At 50.6% G+C, this 18,000-nt stretch overlaps 1 protein-coding gene and 1 long non-coding RNA gene across 2 annotated transcripts; one reads left to right on the forward strand and one right to left on the reverse strand.

The window, feature by feature from the left end:
* The first annotated feature begins 4,715 nt into the window (after positions 1-4,715).
* Positions 4,716-11,034, forward strand: LOC120999833. The gene is made up of 3 exons (XR_005778656.1): positions 4,716-4,848; positions 10,326-10,465; positions 10,562-11,034. It is a non-coding gene; the product is annotated as an uncharacterized LOC120999833 (long non-coding RNA).
* A 705-nt stretch (positions 11,035-11,739) lies between these two features.
* TCTE1 (t-complex-associated-testis-expressed 1) lies at positions 11,740-17,076 on the reverse strand. Its single transcript, XM_040430839.1, has 4 exons — positions 16,904-17,076; positions 14,728-15,302; positions 13,867-14,316; positions 11,740-12,150 (listed from the first exon to the last, which is right to left on the reverse strand). Exons 1-4 carry the CDS (start codon positions 17,061-17,063, stop codon positions 11,971-11,973), a joined length of 1,365 nt encoding a protein of 454 aa, XP_040286773.1. The 5' UTR covers positions 17,064-17,076; the 3' UTR covers positions 11,740-11,970.
* Between the last annotated feature and the right edge of the window lie 924 nt (positions 17,077-18,000).

The following is an 18,000-nucleotide window of genomic DNA, read 5'->3' on the forward strand; positions in this document are numbered from 1 at the left end:
ACTGGCGACTATGCCTATCGGTATATTCAGTTAGACAGTCCTTATTGTTACATTCAGTTAGACAGTCCTTATTGTTACATTTAGTTAGACAGTCCTTATTGCTACATTCGGTTACAGACAGTCCTTATTGTTACATTCGGTTACAGACAGTCCTTATCATTACATTCGGTTACAGACAGTCCTTATCATTACATTCGGTAACAGACAGTCCTTATTGTTACATTCAGTTACAGACAGTCCTTATTGTTACATTCAGTTAGACAGTCCTTATTGTTACATTCGGTTACAGACAGTCCTTATTGTTACATTCGGTTACAGACAGTCCTTATTGTTACATTCAGTTAGACAGTCCTTATTGTTACATTCGGTTACAGACAGTCCACATTGTTACATTCGGTTAGACAGTCCTTATTGTTACATTCGGTTACAGACAGTCCTTATTGTTACATTCGGTTACAGACAGTCCACATTGTTACATTCGGTTAGACAGTCCTTATTGTTACATTCAGTTACAGACAGTCCACATTGTTACATTCGGTTACAGACAGTCCACATTGTTACATTCGGTTACAGACAGTCCTTATTGTTACATTCAGTTAGACAGTCCTTATTGTTACATTCGGTTACAGACAGTCCACATTGTTACATTCGGTTAGACAGTCCTTATTGTTACATTCGGTTACAGACAGTCCTTATTGTTACATTCGGTTACAGACAGTCCACATTGTTACATTCGGTTAGACAGTCCTTATTGTTACATTCGGTTACAGACAGTCCACATTGTTACATTCAGTTACAGACAGTCCACATTGTTACATTCGGTTACAGACAGTCCACATTGTTACATTTGGTTACAGACAGTCCACATTGTTACATTCGGTTACAGACAGTCCACATTGTTACATTTGGTTACAGACAGTCCTTATTGTTACATTTGGTTACAGACAGTCCACATTGGTACATTTGGTTACAGACAGTCCTTATTGTTACATTTGGTTACAGACAGTCCACATTGGTACATTTGGTTACAGACAGTCCTTATTGTTACATTCGGTTACAGACAGTCCTTATTGTTACATTCGGTTACAGACAGTCCTTATTGTTACATTCGGTTACAGACAGTCCTTATTGTTACATTCGGTTACAGACAGTCCTTATTGTTACATTCGGTTACAGACAGTCCTTATTGTTACATTCGGTTACAGACAGTCCTTATCGTTACATTCGGTTACAGACAGTCCTTATTGTTACATTCAGTTACAGACAGTCCTTATTGTTACATTCGGTTACAGACTGTCCTTATTGTTACATTCGGTTACAGACAGTCCTTATTGTTACATTCAGTTAGACAGTCCTTATTGTTACATTCGGTTACAGACAGTCCTTATTGTTACATTCGGTTACAGACAGTCCTTATCGTTACATTCGGTTACAGACAGTCCTTATTGTTACATTCAGTTACAGACAGTCCTTATTGTTACATTCGGTTACAGACAGTCCTTATTGTTACATTCAGTTACAGACAGTCCTTATTGTTACATTCAGTTAGACAGTCCTTATTGTTACATTCGGTTACAGACAGTCCTTATTGTTACATTCAGTTACAGACAGTCCACATTGTTACATTCGGTTACAGACAGTCCACATTGTTACATTTGGTTACAGACAGTCCACATTGTTACATTCGGTTACAGACAGTCCTTATCATTACATTCGGTTACAGACAGTCCACATTGGTACATTCGGTTACAGACAGTCCTTATTGTTACATTTGGTTACAGACAGTCCACATTGGTACATTTGGTTACAGACAGTCCTTATTGTTACATTCGGTTACAGACAGTCCTTATTGTTACATTCGGTTACAGACAGTCCTTATTGTTACATTCGGTTACAGACAGTCCTTATTGTTACATTCGGTTACAGACAGTCCTTATTGTTACATTCGGTTACAGACAGTCCTTATTGTTACATTCGGTTACAGACAGTCCTTATCGTTACATTCGGTTACAGACAGTCCTTATTGTTACATTCAGTTACAGACAGTCCTTATTGTTACATTCGGTTACAGACTGTCCTTATTGTTACATTCGGTTACAGACAGTCCTTATTGTTACATTCAGTTAGACAGTCCTTATTGTTACATTCGGTTACAGACAGTCCTTATTGTTACATTCGGTTACAGACAGTCCTTATCGTTACATTCGGTTACAGACAGTCCTTATTGTTACATTCAGTTACAGACAGTCCTTATTGTTACATTCGGTTACAGACAGTCCTTATTGTTACATTCAGTTACAGACAGTCCTTATTGTTACATTCAGTTAGACAGTCCTTATTGTTACATTCGGTTACAGACAGTCCTTATTGTTACATTCAGTTACAGACAGTCCACATTGTTACATTCGGTTACAGACAGTCCACATTGTTACATTTGGTTACAGACAGTCCACATTGTTACATTCGGTTACAGACAGTCCTTATCATTACATTCGGTTACAGACAGTCCACATTGGTACATTCGGTTACAGACAGTCCTTATCATTACATTCGGTTACAGACAGTCCACATTAGTTATATTTGGTGACCCCCTCTCAGATCCTGAAACTTGGTCCAATAGAAGCTATTTCGGGCTATGGTGACACTTCTCAGGACAGGTCCGGCACACAGATGGGGCCCCTGTATGTCCGACGGCAGAGGGACATTTTAATTCAGCTCTTTATGGGGACATTGTTTCTGGATGTTGGGGCTTTGTACATAGACACATGATGGTTTGAAGGGGTCATACACTCGGAGTACAATCTTTTTATGTCCTTCCTGCGCGAAGGATAATACCTCATTTATTAAGAATAATTATAATTCCAGTGAAAGTCCAGTCCCATAGTCCCACCCAGGGCCACATTCACCGGCTGCAGTAATGGCGGCTCATAGCGAGGAGCTCCACTATCGTTTCTTCTTAATGTCAGCCCCTTGTGACTCATTAGCATATGAGCAGATGGGAGATTATAATCATCCTTCAGAAAATGTGTACCAAAGGTTGTATCTCAAAATATACAGCCAGACTGCAGACTGTTATACATATCATTACTGCAGCAGGGTCAGGACGGGAAATGAGGGCCTGTTCTATACATGATTCAAGCACAAGATCCAGAGCAGGATATTTCAGGGGTGCTAGGAAATACAACAGGAGGACTGAAACGCATGAGCCTCTACAGGCGGACACAGAGAGGAAAGAGATACTACAGGCAGACATACAGAGGAAAGAGATACTACAGGCAGACATAGAGAGGCAGGAGATATACAAGGCAGACATAGAGAGGTAGGAGATACTACAGGCGGACATAGAGAGGAAAGAGATACTACAGGCAGACATAGAGAGGCAGGAGATATACAAGGCAGACATACAGAGGCAGGAGATACTACAGGCGGACATAGAGAGGAAAGAGATACTACAGGCAGGCAGACATACAGAGGCAGGAGATACTACATCCAGACATACAGAGGCAGGAGATACTACAGGCAGACACAGAGAGGAAAGAGATACTACAGGCGGTCATAGAGAGGCAGGAGATACTACAGGCAGACATACAGAGGAAAGAGATACTACAGGCGGACATAGAGAGGAAAGAGATACTACAGGCGGTCATAGAGAGGCAGGAGATACTACAGGCAGACATACAGAGGAAAGACATACTACAGGCGGACATAGAGAGGAAAGAGATACTACAGGCAGACAGAGAGGCAGGAGATACTACAGGCAGACATACAGAGGTAGGTGATACTACAGGCGGACATAGAGAGGAAAGAGATACTACAGGCGTACATAGAGAGGAAAGATACTACAGGCGGACATAGAGAGGCAGGAGATACTACAGGCGGACACAGAGAGGAAAGAGATACTACAGGCGGACATAGAGAGGCAGGTGATACTACAGGCAGACAGAGAGGCAGGAGATACTACAGGCGGGCAGAGAGAGGAAAGAGATACTACAGGCGGACATAGAGATGCAGGAGATCCTACAGGCGGGCAGAGAGAGGAAAGAGATACTACAGACGGACATAGAGAGGCAGGAGATACTACAGGCAGACAGGAAAGGCAGGGTTTACTTCAGGCAGCCTGTACACATTGTCTTGGGTTATCTGGAAGACAGGAGGTATAACAGGAATAGTTAGCATCTGTTCATCTGAGGTAACCAGAGAGGAAGGGGTATTACATAGTACAGAGAAAGCTCAGAAGATGTGAAAGTACAGGTGGTTGCAGCGGCTGGATACAGAAAGCTGGGGTGCAGAAGCTGAGGCTTTGTCGTAAACATGTGGTGTTCACAGACAGTAGTGTGCTGGGTATGAATAGGTGGTGGTCACAGGCGGTAGTGTGCAGGAGGTATACAGGAGATGTACAGATAGTAGTTATTGGTGGTAGGTATACAGGAGGTGTAGAGGTGGTAGATATACAGGAGGTGTAGAGGTGGTAGTCATTGGAGGTAGGTATACAGGAGGTGTAAGTCATTGGAGGTAGGTATACAGGAGGTGTAGAGGTGGTAGTCATTGGCGGTAGGTATACAGGAGGTGTAGAGGTGGTAGTCATTGGCGGTAGGTATACAGGAGGTGTAGAGGTGGTAGTCATTGGGGGTAGGTATACAGGAGGTGTAGAGGTGGTAGTCTGGCGGTAGGTATACAGGAGGTGTAGAGGTGGTAGTCATTGGAGGTAGGTATACAGGAGGTGTAGAGGTGGTAGTCATTGGTGGTAGGTATACAGGAGGTGTAGAGGTGGTAGTCATTGGCGGTAGGTTTACAGGAGGTGTAGAGGTGGTAGTCATTGGCGGTAGGTATACAGGAGGTGTAGAGGTGGTAGCCATTGGGGGTAGGTATACAGGAGGTGTAGAGGTGGTAGTCTGGCGGTAGGTATACAGGAGGTGTAGAGGTGGTAGTCATTGGCGGTAGGTATACAGGAGGTGTAGAGGTGGTAGCCATTGGCGGTAGGTATACAGGAGGTGTAGAGGTGGTAGTCATTGGCGGTAGGTTTACAGGAGGTACACAGCTGTTGGGCAGGAGGTACACAACCCCCTAACATACGCTCAGTAGCACGCACGCCATGCTTTTCTTGCTTCGGCTGGGTACAGTCACGGCCGGTACACAGGCTTTAGCGGTGCGTTCCAGGCCGCCCTTCGATGCCCCCATCAGAAATACTTCATGAGGATGAAGCAGCGTCAGACATTCTGTGTAGTGATGACACTTGATGTTACAGTCAGACCAGAAGTGTTTCCACGTGGAGGTGGCAGTACGGTGGCATCCCTGGCCTTCGTGGCAATAATCTCATCATCAATCACCCCACCCCCCTGGGCGCCCCAGCGGCCGCGGTATCTGCACATCCACTTTTACAACCTGTTTTGTGGAGGTTTTTTATGTCTTTTGTTATTATGAGGTATCTCTGTATATAGCTTTTACCACAATGTTGCCTTTTGGCTGCAATATTGAAGATTGTACATGACATCTGTGTAATAAAGTCACAGACGGATCACGGACACTTTCATGTCGGGTTCTGGTGTCTTCATAATACTGTGCGGACTCCGCACCTGTCACAGCGCCAAGCTTAACGGGAAACCTTCCACAGACGACCCCCTCCTAGCGCGAGACCCTCAGACCTGGAAAGTGGAAAATATAGACATCCCTTGTTTTCTTATGTCCTGTGATGGGTTGGCCATGACACCCATGAAGTAAACATGGGCTGGAGGCTGACACCCATGTGCCCGTGTCTCCCCCAGTGCTCCCAGTCCCGGCTAGGTGCGGACCACACGGTCAGGTAAACAATGTATGACAACAGCATTTATTGTACAGACACGGATGGGGAGGGTGATGATCGGGATCCAGGGTCCAGGATCTCCAGCTTACCGATCCAGCCCTGACGTGGACAGCTGCTTCCGCTGGGCCCGGGCCCGCTCCTGATTAGCACGCAGAACCTGATTCATGTAGAACTCGTTCTCCTGCCCCACATCGGTCAGACGAAGATTAAACTCCAACATCGTCCTGTTCTCAGACATGCCTTCCAGAAGTTGCTTCCCGCCATCCTGTGGACAAGACATGCGAAGAAGAACATGTGACCGGGGAGGACGCAGATCACATGAGGAAGCGCACATGACCGGGGAGGCTTTGACTTTACACCGGTGACACCGGCGATGATCGAACCATATGTAGGAGAATGCCACGTGTTAACACCATCGACAGTACAGAGCTGGAGTGGCACATACGCTCCAATCAGCAACTGGTGCCCAGCTACTCTGAAGCGGTTCTGATGGATCTAGTGGGCATTTCTTCAAGTTACACAGCCTGCCGGTACACTCGAGGTTATCGCCAGAACTGCGAGCGTTGCCATCGCACCATGAGCAGCTCCTCCATCTTTTCCCGTAGCGCTCTCAGTATCTGTAATGGCAGTCCCAGGATCCCCTTCAGCAGCAGTCGCTTCTCTCTGGGGCGATTATATGGGTCCCGCCGGAGTTGTCTGTGGCAGAGCCGCAGTGAAAGCCTCAATGAGCAGGGTTGTCCCACAGAACAGACACGGCTGTCCAGCCAAGTGACTGTGGAGGAGGAAGAACCTCCCCCATACCAGGATGCTCTCTACTTCCCCATCCTCATCGTCCATCGTAATGAAGGCTGCACAAACCACGACCACCGACGTCTCCATCGTAACGGCTCTTGTGTAGAAACATCACTGTGATGGTGTGTTCCCAAATCCAGGAGATTTCTGTGGCGTCACCACAGCAGTGGAGATGTTTCACGTGATAATCAAGGGCAGCCCAGCAGCACGCAAAAACACAACACCGCTGGAAACTCATGAATACTATCAGGTCTTTACATCGATGGAGCACCCTAGTAGACATATCTGTAGACAATCTTTTCAGAGGAGGCTTCAGCTCGCGGGTCTGACAGACTGTAATGTAGCCAAGCTGTGACACAACTACTTCTGAGCACATTTTTATGCGGAGACCTAGATGTGGATTGAGCCATAGCCATCCAGAACAATGTCCAAATGGGACTGGGCAGCAAAAACGGACAGATGTGACCAAAACGCTGGAGAATCCAGTAACTGTTGATCCTGATCTTTAATACAAGCCTGGAAGGGGCATCAGGTACCAAGTGGACCAGTACAGGACTAAGTACTTCACATTCAGTAGCAAACAATTAGGCAATAGTCCAGCAGCAATGAACATTGTCCATTCATCTGCAGATCATCTCTCACGGCTGGTGGAGGGCCCACGGCAGAGCAGTCACACTCCCGGATGATAAAATGGACCATGCGAGGTCTGCCGCCGGTGGGATGACGATGGACTCTTCACCCTCACTTTTCTCTTATTTTTCCATTACATAAATATATACGTCCACTGTACGGAGGACGCATCCGCTCTACGTATATTCAGCATGGAGATCTTCAGGTTGTATATACACAAGTATAGGCTCATCTCTCTACAATGAGCTTTTATTGCATGACATGTTTCTCCTGAGGTCTGGATGTGACACACATGTAATGCACATGTATGTGACATGTTCACCAAGGCTGTAGTGCATTCACATATCACGTGCACTTCAGGCCCCAGGATTCATCAGGGCTGTACATATCAACCGACACTTATGTGTCTGTGGGCAGCTGGAGACCCCTCAATCTGCTGCTGTGTGTACAGGGGGTACGGACATAAAGGGGAACCCTCCATAACTGTAATCGGATCAATTCCAACCATGGCAAGAATTTACATATATCTGCAATTTCTTCTACATTGGTTTTCTCAATGGGGAAATAATTGAAGTCACAACTGGCGACTATGCCTATCGGTACATTCAGTTAGACAGTCCTTATCGTTACATTCAGTTAGACAGTCCTTATTGTTACATTCAGTTAGACAGTCCTTATTGCTACATTTGGTTACAGACAGTCCTTATTGTTACACTCGATTACAGACAGTCCTTATTGTTACATTCGGTTACAGACAGTCCTTATCGTTACATTCGGTTACAGACAGTCCTTATCGTTACATTCGGTTACAGACAGTCCTTATCGTTACATTCGGTTAGACAGTCCTTATTGTTACATTCAGTTAGACAGTCCTTATTGTTACATTCAGTTAGACAGTCCTTATTGTTACATTCGGTTACAGACAGTCCACATTGTTACATTCAGTCCTTATTGTTACATTCAGTTAGACAGTCCTTATTGTTACATTCGGTTACAGACAGTCCTTATCGTTACATTCGGTTACAGACAGTCCACATTGGTACATTTGGTTACAGACAGTCCACATTGGTACATTTGGTTACAGACAGTCCACATTAGTTATATTTGGTGACCCCCTCTCAGATCCTGAAACTTGGTCCAATAGAAGCTATTTCGGGCTATGGTGACACTTCTCAGGACAGGTCCGGCACACAGATGGGGCCCCTGTATGTCCGACGGCAGAGGGACATTTTCATTCAGCTGTTTCTGGATGTTGGGGCTTTGTACGTAGACACATGATGGTTTGAAGGGGTCATACACTCGGAGTACAATCTTTTTATGTCCTTCCTGCGCGAAGGATAATACCTCATTTATTAAGAATAATTATAATTCCAGTGAAAGTCCAGTCCCATAGTCCCACCCAGGGCCACATTCACCGGCTGCAGTAATGGCGGCTCATAGTGAGGAGCTCCACTATCGTTTCTTCTTAATGTCAGCCCCTTGTGACTCATTAGCATATGAGCAGATGGGAGATTATAATCATCCTTCAGAAAATGTGTACCAAAGGTTGTATCTCAAAAAATACAGCCAGACTGCAGACTGTTATACATATCATTACTGCTGCAGGGTCAGGACGGGAAATGAGGGCCTGTTCTATACATGATTCAAGCACAAGATCCAGAGCAGAATGTTTCAGGGGTGCTAGGAAATACAACAGGAGGACTGAAACGCATGAGCCTCTACAGGCAGACACAGAGAGGCAGGCGATACTACAGGCAGACATAGAGAGGAAAGAGATACTACAGGCGGACATAGAGAGGCAGGAGATACTACAGGCGGACATAGAGGCAGGAGATACTACAGGCGGACATAGAGAGGCAGGAGATACTACAGGCGGACATAGAGAGGAAAGAGATACTACAGGCGGACATAGAGGCAGGAGATACTACAGGCAGACATAGAGAGGAAAGAGATACTACAGGCGGACATAGAGAGGAAAGAGATACTACAGGCGGACATAGAGGCAGGAGATACTACAGGCAGACATAGAGAGGAAAGAGATACTACAGGCGGACATAGAGAGGCAGGAGATACTACAGGCGGACATAGAGAGGCAGGAGATACTACAGGCGGACATAGAGGCAGGAGATACTACAGGCGGACATAGAGAGGCAGGAGATACTACAGGCGGTCATAGAGAGGCAGGAGATACTACAGGCAGACACAGAGAGGAAAGAGATACTACAGGCGGTCATAGAGAGGCAGGAGATACTACAGGCGGACATAGAGAGGAAAGAGATACTACAGGCGGTCATAGAGAGGAAAGAGATACTACAGGCGGACATAGAGAGGCAGGAGATACTACAGGCGGACACAGAGAGGAAAGAGATACTACAGGCGGTCATAGAGAGGCAGGAGATACTACAGGCAGACAGAGAGGCAGGAGATACTACAGGCAGACAGAGAGAGGAAAGAGATACTACAAGCGGGCAGAGAGAGGAAAGAGATACTACAGGCGGTCATAGAGAGGCAGGAGATACTACAGGCAGACATAGAGAGGAAAGAGATACTACAGGCGGTCATAGAGAGGCAGGAGATACTACAGGCAGACATACAGAGGAAAGAGATACTACAGGCGGACATAGAGAGGCAGGAGATACTACAGGCGGACATAGAGAGGAAAGAGATACTACAGGCAGATAGGAAACGCAGGGTTTACTTCAGGCAGCCTGTACACATGGTCTTGGGTTATCTGGAAGACAGGAGGTATAACAGGAATAGTTAGCATCTGTTCATCTGAGGTAACCAGAGAGGAAGGGGTATTACATAGTACAGAGAAAGCTCAGAAGATGTGAATGTACAGGTGGTTGGAGCGGCTGGATACAGAAAGCTGGGGTGCAGAAGCTGAGGCTTTGTCGTAAACATGTGGTGTTCACAGACAGTAGTGTGCTGGGTATGAATAGGTGGTGGTCACAGGCGGTAGTGTGCAGGAGGTATACAGGAGATGTACAGATAGTAGTCATTGGTGGTAGGTATACAGGAGGTGTAGAGGTGGTAGATATACAGGAGGTGTAGAGGTGGTAGTCATTGGAGGTAGGTATACAGGAGGTGTAAGTCATTGGAGGTAGGTATACAGGAGGTGTAGAGGTGGTAGTCATTGGCGGTAGGTATACAGGAGGTGTAGAGGTGGTAGTCATTGGCGGTAGGTATACAGGAGGTGTAGAGGTGGTAGTCATTGGCGGTAGGTATACAGGAGGTGTAGAGGTGGTAGATATACAGGAGGTTTAGAGGTGGTAGTCATTGGAGGTAGGTATACAGGAGGTGTAAGTCATTGGAGGTAGGTATACAGGAGGTGTAGAGGTGGTAGATATACAGGAGGTGTAGAGGTGGTAGTCATTGGCGATAGGTATACAGGAGGTGTAGAGGTGGTAGTCATTGGCGGTAGGTATACAGGAGGTGTAAGTCATTGGCGGTAGGTATACAGGAGGTGTAGAGGTGGTAGTCATTGGCGGTAGGTATACAGGAGGTGTAAAGGTGGTAGTCATTGGCGGTAGGTATACAGGAGGTGTAAGTCATTGGCGGTAGGTATACAGGAGGTGTAGAGGTGGTAGTCATTGGCGGTAGGTATACAGGAGGTGTAAGTCATTGGCGGTAGGTATACAGGAGGTGTAGAGGTGGTAGTCATTGGCGGTAGGTATACAGGAGGTGTAAAGGTGGTAGTCATTGGCGGTAGGTATACAGGAGGTGTAAGTCATTGGCGGTAGGTATACAGAAGGTGTAGAGGTGGTAGTCATTGGTGGTAGGTATACAGGAGGTGTAAAGGTGGTAGTCATTGGCGGTAGGTATACAGGAGGTGTAAAGGTGGTAGTCATTGGCGGTAGGTATACAGGAGGTGTAAAGGTGGTAGTCATTGGCGGTAGGTTTACAGGAGGTGTAGAGGTGGTAGTCATTGGGGGTAGGTTTACAGGAGGTGTAGAGGTGGTAGTCATTGGCGGTAGGTTTACAGGAGGTGTAGAGGTGGTAGTCATTGGCGGTAGGTTTACAGGAGGTGTAGAGGTGGTAGTCATTGGCGGTAGGTTTACAGGAGGTATAGAGGTGGTAGTCATTGGCGGTAGGTTTACAGGAGGTGTAGAGGTGGTAGTCATTGGGGGTAGGTTTACAGGAGGTGGTAGTCATTGGCGGTAGGTTTACAGGAGGTGTAGAGGTGGTAGTCATTGGCGGTAGGTTTACAGGAGGTGTAGAGGTGGTAGTCATTGGGGGTAGGTTTACAGGAGGTGTAGAGGTGGTAGTCATTGGGGGTAGGTTTACAGGAGGTGTAGAGGTGGTAGTCATTGGCGGTAGGTTTACAGGAGGTGTAGAGGTGGTAGTCATTGGCGGTAGGTTTACAGGAGGTGTAGAGGTGGTAGTCATTGGCGGTAGGTTTACAGGAGGTACACAGCTGTTGGGCAGGAGGTACACAACCCCCTAACATACGCTCAGTAGCACACACGCCACGCTTTTCTTGCTTCGGCTGGGCACCCTCAGACCTGGAAAGTGGAAAATATAGACATCCCTTGTTTTCTTATGTCCTGTGATGGGTTGGCCATGACACCCATGAAGTAAACATGGGCTGGAGGCTGACACCCATGTGCCCGTGTCTCCCCCAGTGCTCCCAGTCCCGGCTAGGTGCGGACCACACGGTCAGGTAAACAATGTATGACAACAGCATTTATTGTACAGACACGGATGGGGAGGGTGATGATCGGGATCCAGGGTCCAGGATCTCCAGCTTACCGATCCAGCCCTGACGTGGACAGCTGCTTCCGCTGGGCCCAGGCCCGCTCCTGATTAGCACGCAGAATCTGATTTATGTAGAACTCGTTCTCCTGCCCCACATCGGTCAGACGAAGATCAAACTCCAACATCGTCCTGTTCTCAGACATCCCTTCCAGAAGCTGCTTCCCGCCATCCTGTGGACAAGACATGTGAAGAAGAACATGTGACCGGGGAGGACCCAGATCACATGACGAAGCGCACATGACCGGGGAGGACGCAGATCACATGACGAAGCGCACATGACCGGGGAGGACCCAGATCACATGACGAAGCGCACATGACCGGGGAGGACCCAGATCACATGACGAAGCGCACATGACCGGGGAGGACGCAGATCACATGACGAAGCGCACATGACCGGGGAGGACCCAGATCACATGACGAAGCGCACATGACCGGGGGGGACCCAGATCACATGATGAAGCGCACATGACCGGGGGGGACGCAGATCACATGACGAAGCGCACATGACCGGGGAGGACGCAGATCACACGACGAAGCGCACATGACCGGGGAGGACGCAGATCACACGACGAAGCGCACATGACCGGGGAGGACCCAGATCACACGACGAAGCGCACATGACCGGGGAGGACGCAGATCACATGACGAAGCGCACATGACCGGGGAGGACGCAGATCACATGACGAAGCGCACATGACCGGGGAGGACGCAGATCACATGACGAAGCGCACATGACCGGGGAGGACCCAGATCACATGACGAAGCGCACATGACCGGGGAGGACCCAGATCACATGACGAAGCGCACATGACCGGGGGGGACGCAGATCACATGACGAAGCGCACATGACCGGGGGGGACGCAGATCACATGACGAAGCGCACATGACCGGGGAGGACGCAGATCACATGACGAAGCACACATGACCGGGGGGGACGCAGGTCACATGACGAAGCACACATGACCGGGGAGGACCCAGATCACATGACGAAGCGCACATGACCGGAGGGGACGCAGGTCACATGACGAAGCGCACATAACCAATAAAGTATGCAACCTGAGTCAGTCGGCACTGTGAGTGAAGTCGGTGGCGCACGTGTGCTAGGGCGGGCGTCCCATATAGTAGTAAACGAAAAGCAGCGGCACTCACACTTGGTAGCTTGCAAAGTATGTATTTATTACCACATATCTGTGACGTGTTTCGGCACAACCTGTGTCTTTGTCAAACAGTGTTCAACTGACAAAGGCACAGGTTGTGCCGAAACGAGTCACAGATATGTGGCAATAAAGAAATACTTTGCAAGCTACCAAGTGTGAGTGCCGGTCATTTTCGTTTACTACTAGCACACATAACCAGGGAGGAGGCAGATCACATGACACACAAGGGCACATGACCTGGGAGGAGGCAGATCACATGACACACAAGGACAAATGATCTGGGAGGAGGCAGATCACATGACACACAAGGACAAATGACCTGGGAGGAGGCAGATCACATGACACACAAGGACAAATGATCTGGGAGGAGGCAGATCACATGACACACAAGGACTAATGACCTGAGAGGAGGCAGATCACATGACAGAAAAGGACACATGACCTGGGAGGACAAAGATCACATGACACACAAGGACAAATGACCAGGGATGAGGCAGATCACATGACACACAAGGACAAATGACCTGAGAGGACAAAGATCACATGACATACAATGAGGAATAACTTGTGAGGACAAAGATCACATGACATACAAGGGCACAAGGCAGATCACATGACATAGACCAGTTATTCTGTGTTATATGGAGATCTGTCCTGTGAGTAGCGGGGGCTTCACATCTAGAGAGACCTCCACAGTCATCGTCTTATCGGTTATTGGGAGTAGCATACCTGGCCGATGCGGTTGCTGGAGATGTTGGTGCTCCTTAGGGTTGCGTTCTGAGAGAGGACCTGTGCGAGGGCGGTGGCTGTGGGTTCAGACAGCTCATTGCTCCCTATGTGAAGCCGCTGCAGGCTGGTGTTCTGTAGCAGAGCGTTGCACACAGCCCGACCACCCTCGTCCCCTATGTGGTTAAGGCGTAGATTCAGGATCTGGAGGGTGCCGTTTGTGGCGAGGGCATGAGCGATGGCTTGTGCCCCCTGTGCCCGGATGTTGTTGTTGCACAGGTCCAGGATCTGGAGTTGGCTTCGGTTGAGCAGCTTCCCAACGGCACGGGCACCTTGGTCGGAGATCTGGTTGTGGGAGAGGTCGAGGTGAACCAGGGACGGGTGGTCGAGAAGACTTCTTATCAGAACACGGACCTTGTCGTCATCAACCTTACTCCGGTGGAGCCTGAAGACCTTCGAAGAGAGAAATGAACAGAGTCTTTGGGGAGCCCCGGACCCCCTGATAACACATGGGTATCGTCACATTACTTATCTCTGGGGGGCCGCCTGTCATGTATTGGGGACTCACTGGTGACAATTACAAATGACATGATCTAATGCAAAAGACCAAATCAAGCCGACCCTTCCAATAACCGGACCCCCATCTTCTTCAGGACATCTTCTGAGACGACCAACGGTGGGACGGGTGAGGAGAACCTCATGGAGGTGAGAGGTTCACAGCCGGGACTCCAGACTGATACACTGGAACAAACTGCCAGCAGAGTACAGCGCTGTCTGGTCTGGACACATTGTAACAAACGCTCAGCTGTGAAGGGTGCTAATAACAATGGTGGATGTGACACATGCGGTTCCCCGCTCAGTTACCTTCAGCTTCTCGAATGTCCGGAGGGTGTTGGCGAGCGACGCACAATCCCGATCGGTGAACCTGAAAAGGTTCCACTCAAAGTTCATGCCGCAACCTCTGACCCCGTAGACCAGGCGCAGCTCCTCCAGGTCACGCAGGGAATCGGCAATAAGGCTCAGGTCGAAGTGGTCCATGGACGGCAGGTCCCCAGCGGCATCGCTGCCCGAGTCAGAGAGGTCATCAGCCTCGTCCTCCCCCCTGACCTCCACCCTCACCGGCGGCAGCAGCTGCTGGATCTCCAGGCGCCGGATGTAGTTCTTGCTGAGTTCTGCCGCGTCACAGATGGGTCCGGTGTCCGTCAGGTCCGGGATGAAGAGTTCCACCAGGTTCTGCAGGTGTCTCTCAAAGAACAGTCTCTTCCAGCTCAGGCCGTAGTGGGAGATGTCGCAGGTCGGCCAGCGCTCGGCGCAGCAGCGCCTCCAGTAATCCTCATGGCTGATCAGGTTGGCGGTCACGGGCAGGGGCAGCGCGGTGGACAGGCTGTCCAGGACCTTGGCCCTGTGCTGGGGAAGCAGCTTCTCCAGGATCGGGTGGTCTGCCGACAACATGGAACAGTTATTCCCCCACAGACTGCAGCCCCCTACTTTCCCCCGGACCCCGCCGATGCACCACCGCACGTCACCCCCGGACGCGGCGCACGTCGCCCACAGACAGCGCACGTCACCCCCGGACACGGCGCACGTCACCCACAGACAGCGCACGTCTCCCACATACAGCGCACGTCTCCCCCGGACACGGCGCACGTCACCCCCGGACACGGCGCACGTCACCCCCGGACACGGCGCACGTCACCCCCGGACACGGCGCACGTCACCCCCGGACACGGCGCACGTCACCCACAGACAGCGCACGTCTCCCACAGACAGCGCACGTCTCCCACAGACAGCGCACGTCACCCCCGGACACGGCGCACGTCACCCACAGACAGCGCACGTCACCCCCGGACACGGCGCACGTCACCCACAGACAGCGCACGTCACCCCCGGACACGGCGCACGTCACCCACAGACAGCGCACGTCTCCCACATACAGCGCACGTCTCACCCGGACACGGCGCACGTCACCCCCGGACACGGCGCACGTCACCCACAGACAGCGCACGTCTCCCACATACAGCGCACGTCACCCCCGGACACGGCGCACGTCACCCACAGACAGCGCACGTCACCCACAGACAGCGCACGTCTCCCACATACAGCGCACGTCACCCCCGGACACGGCGCACGTCACCCCCGGACGCGGCGCACGTCGCCCACAGACAGCGCACGTCACCCACATACAGCGCACGTCTCCCACATACAGCGCACGTCTCCCACATACAGCGCACGTCTCCCACAGACAGCGCACGTCACCCACAGACAGCGCACGTCACCCACATACAGCGCACGTCTCCCACAGACAGCGCACGTCTCCCACAGACAGCGCACGTCTCCCACAGACAGCGCACGTCTCCCACAGACAGCGCACGTCTCCCACAGACAGCGCACGTCTCCCACAGACAGCGCACGTCACCCCCGGACACGGCGCACGTCGCCCACAGACAGCGCACGTCTCCCACAGACAGCGCACGTCACCCCCGGACACGGCGCACGTCGCCCACAGACAGCGCACGTCAACCCCGGACACGGCGCACGTCACCCCTGGACGCGGCGCACTTCACCCACGGACAGCGAAAGTCACCCCCGGACGCGGAGCACGTCACCACCCCCCCCGGACGCCGAGCATGTCACCCCCCGGACGCCGAGCACGTCACCCCCCCGGACACGGAGCACGTCACCCCCCCGGACACGGAGCACGTCACCCCCCCGGACACGGAGCACGTCACCCCCCCGGACACGGAGCACGTCACCCCCCCGGACACGGAGCACGTCACCCCCCCGGACACGGAGCACGTCACCCCCCCGGACACGGAGCACGTCACCCCCCCCCGGACACGGAGCACGTCACCCCCCCGGACACGGAGCACGTCACCCCCCCCGGACACGCGGACACGGAGCACGTCACCCCCCCCGGACACGGAGCACGTCACCCCCCCGGACACGGAGCACATCACCCCCGGACACGGAGCACGTCACCCCCGGACACGGAGCACATCACCCCTGGACACATCGCTCGTCACCCGCAGACAGAAGTTACCCTGGAAGTTGCGGACGATGTGCCGCAGGCAGAGGCCGCTGAGCGGGGGGACGGTGGCCAGGGACCAGCTGTAGTCCTCCGTGATGATCCTCCGCATCCTCCTCCGGTCACCGGCCGCATTCCTCTGAAGAGCGGGTAATGGGGCAGAGTCCGCCATCATGAAGAGCCGAGCAGCCGGCATGTGTACAGTCTCCCTGACAGCCGGTTACTATGGCTACGAAGCGCAGAGACTGACGTCACGTCGGACCCGCCCTCTGCCCGCCTTTACCTGCCGACAGGTCACGTGATTCGGTGTTGGCGGCAGCCAGGAGCGGAGGCCGAAACAGACCGGTAGTGAAGGGGTGAAATACCGCCATATAGTGCACAACCTGTACTGTTATATACCGCCATATAGAGCACGACCTGTACTGTTATATACCGCCATATAGAGCACGACCTGTACTGTTATATACCGCCATATAGTGCACGACCTGTACTGTTATATACCGCCATATAGTGCACGACCTGTACTGTTATATACCGCCATATAGAGCACGACCTGCACTGTTATATACCGCCATATAGAGCACGACCTGTACTGTTATATACCGCCATATAGTGCACAACCTGTACTGTTATATACCGCCATATAGAGCACGACCTGCACTGTTATATACCGCCATATAGAGCACGACCTGTACTGTTATATACCGCCATATAGAGCACAACCTGTACTGTTATATACCGCCATATAGAGCACGACCTGTACTGTTATATACCGCCATATAGTGCACGACCTGTACTGTTATATACCGCCATATAGTGCACGACCTGTACTGTTATATACCGCCATATAGTGCACGACCTGTACTGTTATATACCGCCATATAGAGCACGACCTGTACTGTTATATACCGCCATATAGAGCACGACCTGTACTGTTATATACCGCCATATAGTGCACAACCTGTACTGTTATATACCGCCATATAGTGCACGACCTGTACTGTTATATACCGCCATATAGTGCACGACCTGTACTGTTATATACCGCCATATAGTGCACGACCTGTACTGTTATATACCGCCATATAGTGCACGACCTGCACTGTTATATA

The sequence above is a fragment of the Bufo bufo genome, chromosome 4 (genome assembly GCF_905171765.1).
Source record: "Bufo bufo chromosome 4, aBufBuf1.1, whole genome shotgun sequence".
NCBI classification, from domain to species: Eukaryota; Metazoa; Chordata; class Amphibia; order Anura; family Bufonidae; genus Bufo; species Bufo bufo.

What these genes read in the sequence shown, in the direction of transcription:
- TCTE1 (XM_040430839.1), bottom strand. Translation starts at nt 17,063, where the DNA reads ATGATGGCGGACTCTGCCCCATTACCCGCTCTTCAGAGGAATGCGGCC. An exon ending in CATCGTCCGCAACTTCCAGG is followed by an intron (nt 15,303 to 16,903) that starts GTAACTTCTGTC and finishes TGTTGTCGGCAG; the next exon opens with ACCACCCGATCCTGGAGAAG. An exon ending in GGACATTCGAGAAGCTGAAG is followed by an intron (nt 14,317 to 14,727) that starts GTAACTGAGCGG and finishes CTCTCTTCGAAG; the next exon opens with GTCTTCAGGCTCCACCGGAG.